Source organism: Spermophilus citellus (genome assembly GCF_964194105.1).
Source record: "Spermophilus citellus genome assembly, chromosome: 3".
In the NCBI taxonomy this organism is placed as follows: Eukaryota; Metazoa; Chordata; class Mammalia; order Rodentia; family Sciuridae; genus Spermophilus; species Spermophilus citellus.
In genome coordinates this window covers 45,889,296-45,905,790 of record NC_138184.1, presented here as the reverse complement: position 1 = coordinate 45,905,790, position 16,495 = coordinate 45,889,296, and the positions used below count along the sequence as shown (strand labels likewise).

General features: G+C 34.0%; 1 protein-coding gene across 23 annotated transcripts in view; it reads left to right on the top strand.

Moving 5' to 3' along the window:
- The window catches only part of SLMAP (sarcolemma associated protein), a gene marked incomplete at its 5' end in the record, with an annotated part of 163,488 nt that overhangs the window by 102,209 nt on the left and 44,784 nt on the right, over positions 1–16,495 (top strand). For 7 of the 23 annotated variants that reach the window (XM_081284599.1, XM_081284603.1, XM_081284609.1 and 4 more), the window contains 4 exons: positions 147–315; positions 404–454; positions 1,096–1,146; positions 5,855–5,917. In XM_081284599.1, the coding sequence (XP_081140725.1) occupies positions 147–315; positions 404–454; positions 1,096–1,146; positions 5,855–5,917 (334 nt within the window). The remainder of the gene's footprint in view (positions 1–146; positions 316–403; positions 455–1,095; positions 1,147–5,854; positions 5,918–16,495) is intronic. The other 16 variants (XM_081284605.1, XM_081284613.1, XM_081284614.1 and 13 more) reach the window with 5 other exon arrangements.

The following is a 16,495-nucleotide window of genomic DNA, read 5'->3' as shown; positions in this document are numbered from 1 at the left end:
ATAAAAATATTTTTTAAAAAAAGAAAAATTGGCATTATAAATACAATCTGAAATTTTGTATACATTCCTTAGAAGTTGAATAAAGGCAGTGCTGGCTTAGGCCTCTTAAAACAGCATCAGATTTAAATCTTCTTCTTCCTCAACAGGTAGCAGAAGGAAGACAAGAAGAGATCCAACAGAAGGGACAAGCTGAGAAGAAAGAATTACAACATAAAATAGATGAAATGGAAGAAAAAGAACAGGAACTCCAGGCAAAAATAGAAGCTTTGCAAGCTGATAATGATTTCACCAATGAAAGGCTAACAGCTTTACAAGGTAAGTTAGCTAATCTAAAAATTCTTTTGATTTGATTTTTTTTTCTTTTTGTCTGTGAAATATCTTTTTCTTGGACTTTTATTTACAGTACGGTTAGAACATCTTCAGGAGAAAACTCTTAAAGAATGCAGCAGCTTAGGTAGGTATCATCCTGTTTAAATTTCCTGTTTAAAGCTAAATTTTGTCATTATTAAACTTTTGACTTTGTTTATTATTTCATATTAGGTTCTTATTTTCTGTAAGTGGTGTTTTACATATTAGGTATAAAATAGCTACACTCTTAGAAAATTTCTTTGTAAGGGGCCTGGGTGGTGGCTCAGTGGTAGAGCGCTTGCCTAGCATGTATGAGGCACTGGGTTTGATCCCCAGCGCCATATAAAAGTAAAAACAAATAACGTAAAGGTCAATTGTGTCCATCTACAACTTAAAAAATATATATATTTTAAAAAAAAGAAATTTTTTTTTAAATATGCTGGATTGCCACCAGTGGGCACCATTGTTTAGTCCTTGAGATAAATGAAATTTCTGCATCTGAGATGTTCTACTTAAATCCATGAACAGTAGAATCCTTTTTCTTTTGAGGTTCATTGGAAGGCCATTAAGCCTGAATTGATGGAAAAATAGCATGTTGAACCCTTCTTGTAAAAATAAATATAAAGTGTTTTATACAATCTTAATGTGAATAGAAATACAAAATGCCATGGTTACACTTGAGACCAAGTGTAATACTTAAAACATTACTTTCTCTGATCAGGCAATGATATACTGTCTTAATCCTAGGGATACAAGTTGATGACTTCTTACCTAAAATAAATGGGAGCACAGAAAAAGGTAGTGTAAAAAACTTAAATATTTTTCTTTCATGATAACCTTTTACTATTTAAGCAGAATAGGAAATTCAGGGTTTTAAAGTTTTAACTATTTGGAATGCAAAGCATACTGCTCACACATTATTGAATTGTATCATTTAACAATCAGTGTTCCCTTTATTTTCTAAGACTTGTGCTATGATCTATTATTAGATATCCTTTGTTATATGGAAATTTCCATTAAATGATAAAAATTATAAAGTTCAACATTAGCAATGACTTGACTTAGTATAACTGTTTTTCTCCCAATGTAATTTTTAGAAAGCTAGACTATCATTTTGTTCCATCAAGCTCTGCTTTTGGCTCCCCATCTTTTGGGGAGGGTACCGGGATTGAACTCAGGGACACTTGAGCACTGAGCCACTCTCCAACCCTATTTGTATTTTATTTACAGACAGAGTCTCACTGAGTTGTTTAGCACCTCGCTTTTTGCTGAGGCTGGCTTTGAACCCGCAATTATCCTGTCTCAGCCTCCCTAGCTGCTAGGATTACAGGCATGTGCCATTATACCCAGCTGGTCCCCTGTTTTTAATGTGTGAGTTTATTTAAAAGCCCATTGTGCCTTAGACATGTAGAAACTGCTTTCTTTTTTCCATCTGTTTTATTGGATAGAGGAAATGAGGTCAGTTATTCTGCCATCAGAAAAACATTATTTTATTAGTTTTTGGGTTGTGACCCTTTCTTCTAGACAGCATAGATGTTCTCTTGCCCATAACTTAAAGCCACTAGATATTGATTTTACTGTTACTACATGGACTACTTTTTGCTCAATGACTTCTATAATCTTTTAGTCTTGAAGATACTTTTCGCCTTTTACACTTCCCCTTTCATCCAATGTTGATTGTCAGCTATGCCAAATTCTGCACTAGATACTTAGAGTACCAAAGAAATAAAAATATTTTCTTGTGTATACTGATATCACTATGTGCCTCTCATCTCAATTTTTATATAAAAATTAGTGGAAGATATCAAGGTTCATACCAAAACTTCTATAAAATATTTAAACTCCATTAAATATTTTTTCCATATATCAGAGGATATCTTTATAGTTCTTGAGCAACAATCAAATTCTGGTAAAGTTGGGAAGTGGTTTATTTTTGTTTTGTTTGTTTGGCTTGTTTTTAATCAAGAACTAGCAAAATAGGCTCAGGTGATCATGTATATGTGAACTGCAAGGTCAAGACCTAAAAATATTGTGTTTATAATGGATTTTGGAACTCTCAATTAAGATAAAGTTTCTTTAACAATTGCTATTTGACTATTCTCTTTATTTTTGTAAAATGCATCAATTTTAAAAATTCCAATTTGAATGAGTTTCAGTTTGAGAATTTTTAAAGGTGTAGTTTATATTCATTGCATAAAAACGACTTGTTACTTTTCATTTAATAAACTTAGCAAACTGATGTAAAATGAATTAATCCTTTTCTTCTAACTTTGTCTTCCTTAAATGATTTTGTATTTTCTGTTATTATTTTGTTTATTTTTCTTTCTGGTATGTACACTTTTAAATCAGTCCCTCACTCTTTTGACTTGAATGTGTATTTGTTCATAGCATTAGTATTAACCTAAAGTGAAAACCTCCTCTTTCTTCAATTGAGAGAATCATTCTTTTATATACACAGAACCATCTTTTTACTATTTATATTTGTCAAATTACTGCATGAAGTTTTTGCCAGTTCCAACTGATTTGGGAATAGTAGAATGTTTTTATATTATAGAATATTGTGGATTCCTTTATTCAAGATTAAATAAGATATTTTAGATATTTAAAGGTAACTTCGTGCTATAAGTATTTTTTCCTTATTGGTATATTTGGTTTTTGGCGATAATAAATTGAGTAATGTGGAGAGAGACTAATAGGATATTTTAAAAGATGCTAAGTAGGGCTGGGGTTGTGGCTCAGTGATAAGAGTACTCACCTAGTACGTGTGAGGTGCTAGGTTCGATCCTCAGCTCCACATAAAAATAGATAAATTAAATAAAGGTATTGTGTCTAACTACAACTAAGAAAAATATAAGTGAATAAAAAAATAAAGGTATTGTGTTCAACTACAACTAAAAAAAATTTTTTTTTTAAACATTTAATTTATTTAATTATTTATTTAGTTTTCGGCAGACACAACATCTTTGTATGTGGTGTTGAGGATCGAACCCGGGCCGCACGCATGCCAGGCAAGCATGCTACCACTTGAGCCACATCCCCAGCCCTAAAAAAATTTTTTTAAAAAAAGCTTAAGTAGTAAATTTCTGAATAAACACAAAACCTTCATCACACCACACTTACATAGGGAACTTTTGAGATGGGTTACCAGTAACATTCTGAATCACTTGTCATTTAATACAAACCAATTACCAAGCACTCCAATATTACCAAAATCTAGAAACATAATATTACGAGTTTTTAACTAAAATTATTCTATAAGCAGTAGAACACCAAGAAGGGTTATAAAAGAATATTTCAAAAATGTCTGAATATGTTAAAATTAATATTTCTTCTAGCAAACTGCAATTTTTGAAATTAAATATAATGGAGCTGTTAAAAGCACAGGTTTTGTGCTATTTTTTGTATTTTATTTAATAATTATAATTTGAACATCTCTTAAAGAGTATTAAATAATGCAATCTAAAAGAAATATAATTAGAGCCACATATATGATTTAAATTTTTCTGGTCGCCACATTAAAAATATAAAAAGAAGCAGGTAAACACATTTTAATAATATATTTTATTTAACCCACAATATCCCAAAATGTTATTTTAACATGTAACCAGTTTTCAAAGATTATTATTGAAACCTTGCACATTACTTTTTTCTTACTAGTTGAATTCATCATCTCTTTGTTTTATACGTACAAGCACATCTCAATTCTAACTAGCCACATTTGAAAGGCTCAATAGCATGTCTGACTAGTGACTGTAGTATTGGACAACATAGGCATAAAACATTAAAATCCATAGGAAACTCACATGTATAAATAAAACTCATTTTAAGTAGAGTGGTTTTCTACTTTACATTTTCATATTTGTCTTGTTTACATTCCTACAACACTGTTTAATATCATAAAGACCCCTTTTCTCACCAATAAATATCTACTTCCTTTTGGATTATCAGTGGCACACATTTTTGTAGCTTTGGCAGAGTGATTTCCAAAAGGCCTGAATTTAAGTAATAGAATATTAAAAGTGTCATAATATAAAAGCTTTATGTATACTATCTGTAAGACACTTTTCTTAAATGTTTAGGAGATGCCTTTGTAGAAGGGATATGTAGGTATCTATTTATATTAATTTTAGAATTTATCTAAATAAGTGTATGATAAACATTTTAGTATCATGTTCAGATGATAAAATCAGAGCGGATAAAAGGTTGATGTTTATCTGGTCAGATATGGTTGGGATATCCTACTTCAGTAATTTGAGTCTTTTGATATTGTTCTGAATTTTGGCTTCAGATAAGTTTCATAGAATCCTTTAGTTAGGTTAAAATTTGGTTCCAGATGAGTTTTGATGTTTAACATGATGTTATGTATGTTAGTTTGAGTTTTGAAAGTATCATAGCTTATAAAGAATTTATGTAAAACAGTTTTTTATCTTTGTAGTTGCTGTTTTACGAAGGGCTCCTTTTTTGCTTTAGTTGGCTCTGATTGATAAATTGTTTAAATTTTTTAAATTTTAAATTTCTGTAGCAGTTAGCATGTTTATGATGTGTATCTCAGTATTATGTTGTAACCAAGTCATGTGTTGATCTTTCTAAAACATGAGGTTATATCAGACTTTTTTTCTTTATGTTTTTGTCTATACTGATGGTTACTGTAAAGTGGAGTGCTCTGTAACCAAGAATAATAAATTTGAGAATAGAGGTAATGAAGGCAACTAACAGGAAGGATGTTGAGATAATTAAAGAGGTAAAGTAGGCTGAGATAGAGAAAGGAGGGTTTTACAGTGAGAGTGGTGCTGACTCATGCGTCCTTTTTTGAAGATTTTAATGCTTTCACACCTTTCACATCATATTGAAATATAATTTTAATACTGAAGTTTTCATAGAGAAAGGGTTATTTTATTTATCTGTGTGTGTGTGTGTGTGTGTGTGTGTGTGTGTGTGTGTGTGTATACATGTATGTGTGGTGCTGGGGATTGCAAGTGCTCTAACACTGTGCTATATCCCTAGCCCTTTTTAAATTTGAGGCAACATCTTGCTAAGTTATCCAGGCTAGCCTTGCACTCTTTTGATCCTCCTGTCTCAGCCTCCTGAGTAGTTGGGGTTACAGGAGAAAGGTATATTTCAGAGTGTGAGAAGCTGTTTAAGGCAGTATGTTTGGATATTTTTTTGTTGTTTTGGTTTGGAGGTTTTGTTTTAGTCTGGTGTTTTGTTTTGGGGTTTTTTTTGTTTTTGTTTTTTGTTTTTTGGTTTTTTTTGAGCTCTTTGGATAAAAACTGCACCTTTAAAAGCTCACTCACTATTCAGGGGATAAATTAATGGTTATAAAATCACTATTTTCAGTCATTTAATTCTAAAATATGTTTGCTTGTAATATTAAAATGTGTATTCAACTTTTAGTAATCCTACTCAGAGTTACCCATGTTGATACATTTTTGTTTTCCTGTCTTTGCTGTTAGTTTTCAAAGACAGCAGCAAACTATATCCTTAAAGGTGTTTCTTTCTTCATTAGAGCACTTGCTTTCAAAGAGTGGCGGGGACTGCACTTTTATTCATCAATTCATAGAATGCCAGAGTGAGTACAGAGTATTTTTCACATTGATTTTAATAAAGTCAGGGACTGAAGTTGAAAAGTGAGAGTAATAATGAGGATCTTGATATGTTTATTATAGCAGAAGTACACAAAGCCAACTTTTGTGTGCCAACTAGACAGCAGTGAACCTTTTCAGACTGTTTCTGTTTTTGTTTTTTTGAGAAATATATTCCTATTGTATCAGCCTTCACAGAGTATTTTACATTAGTCACACACACAAAAAAAGATGAAATTTAAAACTTGTTAATGTGCCATCATTACTGTACAGAAATAAAATGGACTTTCAAGCACCTCAGCCTTTTATGTGAATACTTAATAAATAGATGGTAACCATAATCTATTTTAAGTTGTAGTTCAATCACGATTTGAATTTTGAGGTTCTTAAATGAAGCCTTAAACAGTTATTCAGTTTGGGCTGGGCACAGTGGCGTGTGCCTATAATCCCAGCAGCTCAGGAGGCTGAGGCAGGAGAATCACAAATTCGAGGCCAGCCTCAGCATCTGAGCAAGCCCCTGTCTCAAAATAAAAACTTGTAGAAAGAGCTCAGGGGAGTGACAAGCAGATTGCCACATATATAGTAAAAAATTGCTGATAATGTATATGCTTTTTCCTCTTGTGCAAACACTCTCAAGCACTTTTCTCTTCCTGTTCCCTTTGAAATGAATGGTTTTCCAAATTTTTATGCACATCCATCTACGATTTTAGGAGAATTTGAGAATTATAAAGGTCACAACTGGTATAAACAGCAGACATCAGTTCAATAGATCAAGAATTATACTCCTTAAAGTATTTAAGGAAATGAGAAATTTCATTAAATGTTTTTAGAAGAGCTCTGATTTTGTCAGTCTTAAATATTATAATATTAAATGTAAGTTTAATACTACTTTGAGGCAATTTATTTAGTCAATGTGGCATTTCTTTTGTTCTTTCAAACAGTATTCATAAAGCAAAGATTGGTGCATCTTTTTATTATCTTCTAATTACAAAAATCTCACTTTATTCAAAAACAGTACAGTGATTTGGGGCAAGATAATTGGTATCTACTCAAACCAGGAAAAAAGTATATAATCTAAAATATAAACTTTTTTAGAAGAAAAACTTTATATTTTTATTACATGTGATGATTCTTGGATAAGTTTTTATTTTGAACTTTTAAAGTTTATATTTTGAGCCCCCCAAAATAAGAGAATTGTCACAAGAATGTTTTACTGAGTTGCAATTTGCAGAAATCCTTCTTTCACTTTAGTGACAAGAAAAGGTCACTAGCCTTTATTTTTATCACTTGATTATTTAGAAAAAAAAATTTAATCTCTAATTTGTTGTCAAACATTTCATTCAAAGTAATATTATAAAAATATCTGTAGTTTTAATACAGAACAATGTTTATTTTAAATAAAGCAAAAGATGTTTCAGATTTTTATTGCATCATAGTTATGGGGGGAAATGGACTAAATAAACATAAGTGAGAGCACAAAAGTTAGGTAAATTATAATAAATCCTCTCAATTAGAGTATTTGACCAGCTTATAAAATTATGTTTATAAGAACTATGTAATTGCATGGGAAAATATTAAACGTGGTATATAGAAAAAAAAATCCATATAAAATCTCATTCCTGTTTACAAAGTATGGACCAAAGATGAGAAAAAATGAAATATAGGCATTTCTAGGTATCTGAATCCATTGGATTTCTGAATACCAACAATAAAAATTTAAGCCAGAGCAGTGGCACAGATCTGTAATCCCAGTGGCTGGGGAGGCTAAAGCAGAAGGATCATAAGTTCAAAGCCAGCCTCAGCAAAAGTGAGGTGCTAAGCCACTCAGTGAGACCCTGTCTCTAAATAAAATATAAAATAGGGCTGCGGATGTGGCTCAGTGTTTGAGTGCTTCTGAGTTCAATCCCCGGTACTCTCCCCTGAAAAAACAGTGAAAGTTTAGACCATAAGCTAATATAACTAGGGTAAAGCCTATTATTGAAATGTTTGGTTTGAATTTCAAGTAGCAAGTAGCAATCATTTGGTTAATGATGATTCTACTTGTATCTCAAAATTTTCTAAATTTGTTCAGTTCCTTAAATCTGTTTAGCCAGAGTTAAAATAGTATAGGTTAGTTCTTGCTCAGTTTATTATCAGAAGGAACATTTCATTATTTTATGACAAGCTGCCGTTATAGAAATTGTTGACTTTAATGAGTATTATCACAAACAAGGCAAATTCAGCAAACATCTTACTCAGGTGAACTTACCCTCAGCACTTTTAAAGCAATTTTGGAGTATTTATTGACAAGCCTACCCAGACTTTTGGGGGGCGGGGGTTGCTGTTATTTTCATTGATAAGCATCATAAACTGGTTTATGATCTTGATCATAAAGTATAAATTCATTATACTGTAGTACTTAAGATTCTCAGTTCCTTTCAGTCTTGAAAAAAGCAAAGTTAAATACTTTGCCTTCATTATTTACTAGTGCTTGTATAGAATAAATTCACCTTGTGCTTTAAAAATTAGAAAGCAGATAATTCACTTTCTTTGTTTTTTTTTGGGGGGGTTGGGTTTTGGGGTTGTTGTTCTTGTTATTATTTGTCTTGTTTTGTACCAGAGGTTGAACCCAAGGGCACTTAACCACTGAGCCACATCCCAGCTCTTTTTTTTATTTTGAGACAGGGCCTCCCTAGGTTGCTTATAGCCTCACTAAGTTGCTGAGTCTGGCTTTGAACCTGAGATCCTCCAGTCTCAGCCTCCCCAGCTGCTGGGATTACAGGCATGTGCCACCACACCTGGCTTCCTTTGGATCCTTTGTTTATCTTTATTGTATTGATACATTTTTTTAGTTTATGTGTGTAAGAGAACATAATTGTTCTCCAAAAAAGGACAACTTGATTTTGTGGAAAATAAATGAGTTGGGACACATTTCAGACTTGTTTTCCTTTAATGGTAAAACAGATGATTTTAAAAAATGCTTCTTTTGACCTAAAGTTCTTAATCAAAGAGAAGGAGTTTGGAATTTAAATATTTTGGGCTGGGGATGTGGCTCAAGTGGTATCACGCTCGCCTGGCACGCGTGCGGCCCGGGTTCGATCCTCAGCACCACATACAAACAAAGATGTTGTGTGCACCTAAAAAAAATAAATATTAAAAAATTCTCTCTCTCTCTCTCTCTCAAAAAAAAATGTTTTGCATAATTCCCTAACCATAAAGTAGTATTCTGTATAAAAAGAGATTCATAGCATAAAATCTAGAATTAAAAAGTAACAAGTAAAACTTGCTCATATTTTTTAACAATTTTTTTTTTCTAGGATTCAGAACATGAGTTTGGTTTAGTCAGAACTCCACACTCAACGTTCCCTGCACATTTTAATTATTTCAGGTTTACTGTATTAACTTAATGGATACATTGAGACTTTTGTATTCTGTTAACGATAATTTCTGAGCCAACAAATTGTGCGCTTCTCAGTCTGCTTCTACATGTCCATGAACTCTTGCGCTTGATTGACTTACATACTGAGCAAAAAATTGACAGGTGAAAGGTAGAAAATACAAGGCCATGGAGACCTTCCATCTCTTTTAGGCATAGTAAAAGTCATCTTTCTCTGAACTGTTGCCTGACACTTTGATTTCTCTTGCTGTTGTCTGTCCTGATGAGGGGAGAGGCATTTCTGCTGGGCACCAGAGAAACTTTCCTCTGAAGTCTATCTTTTAGAGACAAACTTTCCCCTTCCCCCACAGTATCTTCCTCTTGATAGTGGATTTAGCAATTCTCCTGAAGTGAACCTCATGCCTTTGTATTCTTAATCCATGCTTACCGTTTTTGTTATTATTAGTTAAAAATTGAATTATCTTAACGTTTTGTATCTTACTGGGCTGTCCCCTGATTTTCAAAAAATTCTCTCCTTGCTCCCCACCTCATTTTGAAATTATAGGCACTATCTCTGTATACTTCTTTTCTTCCCTCCTTCCTGCTAGGGCTTTGCTCTCACACTGAAATTGCCTTCTTTGGAGGAATGTATTGAATCAGTGTTGCTATGTAACTGAATGTTTACTTTTCTTCCCTCTATGAGGTCAGCCTCTCTAAATAATCTCAGGATTATTCTGATTACATATTCTCCTTGAAACAGATTATTAAACTTTTTTTTTTTAAAAATGTATTTCTCTAAGCCAAAACAGTTAATTTATGGCAAAGAATGGAAGGCACTTGATGTGTGTTAGGTTATGTCCCTGGTATAGGAAACAGAGTGTAAACTAGATGGTGCTAATTTATTATTTCTTTGTCCTTAGTTTGTCTAGTCTAGGATACATTAGAGAATTATATTAACTAATTTTATTCTGCAGAATTGTATAAACTTGTGAGGGTCTGTGTTATTGTAATTGTAACACAGAACCTTTCCTTTGCAATCCTAAAGCTGTATTTCTACTTGTGAATTGCTGCTCTCTGAAGGTAGAGAAGTTGCTGGCTTGCTGTTGAACATTAATTGTAATTTTCTACTTTTGTTGTATCATCATGTTCGTTCTAGTATCAGTTTCTTTACCATATTTGTCTTTTTTTAAGGATTTTTTTTTTTTTTTGGTAGTTGTGGATGATCAGAATGTCTTTATTTTTATTTGTTTATTTTTATGTGGTGCTCAGGATAGAACCAGTGCCTCACACATGCTAGGCAAGCACTCTGCCACTGAGCTATAGCCCCAGCCCCCATATTTGTCTTTTAATAATCTTTTTGGTAACTTTTGCTCATTTCTATTTATGATGATTAGAATTGGATTTTCATGTGGATCCTGATTTGGCCTCTCCCTGGCAGTGATTCTGGGCAAATTAACCTCCATTCTCTCATTTACAAAATGGGATGGTAATACCTACCTCAGAGGATTATTATAAAAATTAACTGAGATTGTATTTACTAAGTGGTCTATAATGCCTGGCACACAGAAATACTTGTTATGTAGTAGGTAGAAAATATGTGGGTAGGTGGGATCATGGAGAGGTGTTAGTAGCTTTTTTGTCAAAATAATCTGTTTTCCTTTTTTTTTTTTTAAACTCCCCATCATCTTACAGTAAAGATGGTTGATCTGTCTTCCCTATCACCCTCACCCTTGCCAGTACCAGGGTACTTAACCAGTGAACTATATCCCCAGCCCTTTCTTTAATTTTTTTTTTAAATTTGAGACAGTGCCTGACTAAGTTGCTCAAACTTGTCTCAAATTTGCAGTCCTCCTGCGTCAGCCTCCCAAGTCACTGGGATTACAGGCATACGTGACTATAGGCATGTGCCTGGCTATCTAGCTTTTTATTGTTCATGTTAAAACAATATTTTCTCATAATCTAGAAATTTAAATTACCATATGCATACCTTCTTAAAATTTAGTCTCAAGCACATTGCTTTGATGGCCTAGTTATAACATTATTTTTTGAAAGCCAACTGTGAGATTTAGAAATATTTTAAAGTTGGCAGTTATAGCAGCAGATTATCTAGTGTCTTTTATATTTACCTACTCTTCTATTCCACCAGATTGTTTGGGGTCCCTAGGTAACTAACATCAGTATGAGATAGGCCATGCTATTTGAGTTTATATTCTGCTTTAACATTTCAATTAGTTGTAGCTGTCATGTGAGGAAAATGGGTCTTTCGGTTTAAGAATTCAATCCAATCTTGGCACACCTGTGCTTTCTTTGAGGTCATTGTTTGCCTTATTCTTCATTTTTATTTTGTGCTCAGTGGTAACATAGGACATAATTTATTTCTTTCAATGAAGAAATAAGCTTGGTTCTCTTTTGATTAGTTTTTAGGAACATTTAACAGTTTTTGTAACTCTATCACTTATTTTCGGACTAAACTAAATGCTTAGGTGATAGTTCTCAAATGTAGTCAAACCATCATTTCTACTCCTTGGTAGGTAGGTTCTCTATGTAAATGCCTGACCATACATTTCAAGGTTGTTTCTTTATTTTTAAATTTTTTTTTTGTTGTAGATAGACACAATATCTTTATTTTTATTTACTTATTTTTATGTGGTGTTGAGGATCAAACCCAGGGCCTCACACATACGAAGCAAGAGCTCTACCACTAAGCTACAACCCCAGCCCAAATTCAGGGATGTTTCTAACAGCAATATACACAATAATTCAAAAATGGAAGCAGCCCAGAACACTTTCACTAGCAGATGGATAAATATACTCCAGTCTGTTGGGTGAGAGAAGCCTGTTGGGTGAGAGGGAAGATTTGACTGAAATGGAGAATGTGGAAACCTTTGGAGCTTGGTGGGAAGATTCTGTTTGTTGACATGGACTGTGGTCACACAGAAATTTGCTTGATAAAAATTTATCTATCTAGGGGCTGGGGTTGTGGCTCGGCGGTAGAGCGCTTGCCTAGCATGTGCAAGGCCTGGGTTCAATCCTCAGCACCACATAAAAATAAATAAATAAGATAAAGATATTGTATCCAACTAACAACTAAAAAAATATTATCTATACTTTTTTGTCTCTCCTTTTGTGTGTGTGTGTGTGTGTGTGTGTTTTAACAATAGGTACCCATGGTTTTTAAATAGGAGAAAATGAATAGTTAGCTCTCTGGAGTAAACTTCACAGAGGAAGTTTTTTCGAAAAACGAAAGCTCTCTTTTCTTTCACTGGAGCTGAGTCAAATAGCTCTTTCAAAACAGCTGTAGTTACCATTATACAGAAGTTCTCTTTGTGAGGGGTCAAAGGCAGAGATCTGGTTCTCAGCTGTTTTGATTGTATGTGTTACCATACTAATTTTCAGTCCTCCTAAAGCCTTGCAGTCACCACTCCACATTTGAGACTCAATAGAGATTTTTCTTTAATGATGTATAATTTTTAATTCCTTCATTATAGGCCATTAGTGATTCATTGGACTGGATAATATAACCTTAAATAATTTAATATGATAATAATAGCAGTTAATTATTATTTAGCTCTTATATGCCAGTACTGTTAAACTTTTACATACATAAAATTATTAATTATGTTTTTTAAGATAATGAAAGCATTCAAAACAGTTTCTCAAAATTTTATTACTTTAAAAACAGATGCTTAGCTGGGCATGGTGGTGCATACCTATAATCCTTGGGAGTGTCTTGGGAGGCTGAGACTGGAGGATCGCAAGTTCAAAGACAGCCATAGCAACTTAGCGAGGCCCTGTCTCAAAATAAAATATTAAAAGGGCTGGGGATTTGCTCAGCAGTTAAGCACTCCTTGACAAAACAAAAACAAAACAAACTCAATCTGTGCATTCAACAAATATTAATTAAGCATCTACTATACATACACCAGGCATTATTTTAGCTATTGGGGCTTTAAAAATGCATGAGACAACCAGGAGCCATGGCTCATACCTGTAATCCCAGTAACTCTGGAGGCCGAAGCAAGAAGATTGTGAATTTGAGGCTAGCCTTAGCATTTGTAAGAACTTCCTTCAACATAAAATAAAAAGGATGTAGCTCAATGGTATAGCACACCCAAGTTCATTCACCAGTACCAAAAAAGAAAAATAACTAAATAAGCAAAACAGTGAGTGAGGCATAGAAAACTTTGTATTAATGGAATTTACATCTCTTGAAGGGACCAAAATTTTAAAAACTGGGATTGGTAAATCCATTAAAGAAAAATAAAAGCATTTTTTTCTTAGTGAATAATGTTATGAGATTCTAACTGCCAACCAGTTTTTCATTTTCTCTCAGTGAAAGTAAAGTAATTTAAGGTGATAAGAAGCAGCAAAGGTAGTATATAGCTGAACAGAAATGAGATTAAACTGTGTAAATTTTGTGTGTACACAGGGAAAATATGTGGCAAGGTGGTGCATGCCTATAATCTCAGTTGCTCCAGAGGCTGAGGCAGGAGGATTCCAAACTTAGCAGGACACTGTCTAAAAATAAAATGTATAAAAGGGCTAAGGATGTAGCTCACTGGTAGAATGCTTGTGTAGCATGCACAAGGCCTTGGGTCCAATCCCCAGTACCATACACAAATAAAGAAAGAAACTATGTGATAACCTAAGACTGAGATTATAGAGTTTTAGAACACCACAAATACCTTTTTAAAATGGAAGGCCAGGTAGTAAAAATTTAGGTTTTGCAGGCTACCAGGTTTCTGTTGAACTACTAAACTCTGCCATCATAATATGAAAATGAATGAACCTGGCCATGTTTCCACAAAACAGCAGGTTGGATTTGACCTGTGGGACTGTAATTATCGGTTTCCTGTGCAGAGCATATGGATTTTGTACATTGTGGTAAGGACTTGAGGTCTTGTTTTAAGGGTTGGTGACAGTTTTGAGCAATAAATTAGTTTTTGATGTGTTTTTATAAGCTGATCTTTAGATCTTCAGTATACTATAGAACAACTAGAAGAGTTTTTTTTTTCAAAGTTTATACTGTTTTATTATTATGTTTGAGTGTTAGTAATTTGTTACTATCTATTGTGTGCCAGATCTGTGTTAGGAATTAAGTTCTTGATAAGATACCTCCCTACTATGACTAAACCCTAAATTCCTAGATTTATCACAGATATCTTTGTAATCCTTGGGAATTACTAATACTATGCCTGATGCAAAGTAAATATTTCAAGAGATTATTAGTACACTCAGGGAACCGTGGGCCTTATATAATTGGTTGTTACAATATACCTTTATATAGACATGAATATATGAAAGCTTAGAGAGGAGAGAGCAAGAGCAAAACCATTTAGATGGTAGGAGAAGAGGAATTCAGTTTTAGACATGGTAAAAATAAGCCTCTGGAGTTTCTGGGAGAAGATATTAGTAGAGTTCTGGATATTAATAGTGTTAAATTTGGCATCAGCATTTAGAAATTATTCAAATGCAGCAGGTAGTCAAAGCCATTAAAAAGGAGTTTGTGCTGGGCGTAGTGGCATACACCTGTAATCCTAGTGGCTCATAATGCCTATAATCTCAGTTGCTTGAAGGAGGCTGAGGCAGGAGGATCTGAAGTTCAAAACCAGTCTCAGCAACTCAGCGAGGCCCTAAGAAACTCAGTAAGACCCTGTCTCTAAATAGAATATAAAAAAGGGCTAGGGAGGGCTGGCGCTGTGGTTCAGCAGTAGTGCACTTGCCTGGCTATGTGAGACACTGGGTTTGATTCTCAGCACCACATAATAAATAAAATAAAGGTCTATCAACAACACCAACAAAAAGAAATCTTTAATAAAAAAAAGGGGGGTTAGGAGGGATAGGGATGTGGTTAAGTACAGAGAATCTGTAGATTGGGATACTTCAAATGTTGCCTAGAGGGGCTGGGGTTGTGGCACTGTGGCAGAGTGCTTGCCTAGTGCTTGTGAGGTACTGGATTTGATTCTCAGCACCACATATAAATAAATAAAAATAAAGGTTTATTGACAGCTAATATATATAAATGTTGGACACAAGCGTCTTAGTGGAGAAAAAAAAAAAGTGGGAGAAATCAATGAAAGCCTCTGTAGTAAATCAGAATGCTCAGCACCAAGTTTATACTCCCTCTGAACGGTGGTTAGAGGATTCTATTCCAGAGAAACCCATCAGACAAAGACAAAATGTTTCTAAGCTTTATCTTTTCTCCCCATAAATTGCCACTTGTCACCTAGCAAATAAGAAGCCTGCATATTTGAATTGAACTGTGTCAGCTTTTTATTGCCTCCCCCTTGTGAATATAAAAAGACAGCCAAGATGACCAGACTTTTGAGGAAATTCTCTATTGAAGAAAACAATGATAAAAACAAACAAACAAACAAATAAAATGTGACTAGGGAAGAAACAGGAAACAAGTTTAAAAAAAAAGGAAAAGGAAAAAGTCTTTTTTAAAATTAATTTCAGAGAAAGATAAATGTTTCATGTATGAAACAAGATAAAGATGGTTATATAGGAATGTATGTATTTGTGTGGTACTGGAAATAGAGCCCAGGGCCCTTATGCATGCTGGGCAAGAGCTCTACTAGGCACTGAACTACATTTCTACCCCTTTTTAATTTTATTTTGAGACAGGTTCTTACTAAGTTGCCCAGGCTAGCCTCACACTCGACATACTCCTACTTCATTCAGCCTCTCGGATAGCTAGGATTAAAGGTGTGTACCACCACACCTGACTGAGATGACATTTTTTTTTTTAAGGAACAGAGTACACATTAAATTTTTTAAAAGTAAAACTATAACCAGATGCGGTGGCACATGCCTATAATTCCAGTGACTTGGGAGGCTAAGGCAGGAGAATCACAAGTTAAAAGCCAGGCTCAGCAACTTGGTGAGACCCTGTCTCATAAAGAGACTAGGGATAGGCCGGGTGTGGTGGCACACACCTGTAATACCAGTGCTCGGGAGGCTGAAGCAGGAGGATCACAAGTTCAAACTAGCCTTAGGAATTATGAAGCGCTAAGCAACTCAGAGACCCTGTCTCTAATAAAATACAAAGTAAAGCTAGGGATGGGACTCAGTGGTTGAGTGCCACTGAGTTCAATCCCTGGTACTGAAGAAAAAGAAAGATTAAAATGTGATATTAGATTTATTTTAATCATAAGGGTTATGAGAAAATAGAGGAAATATTTCAGAAAATTAATAAAATGACAAGCTT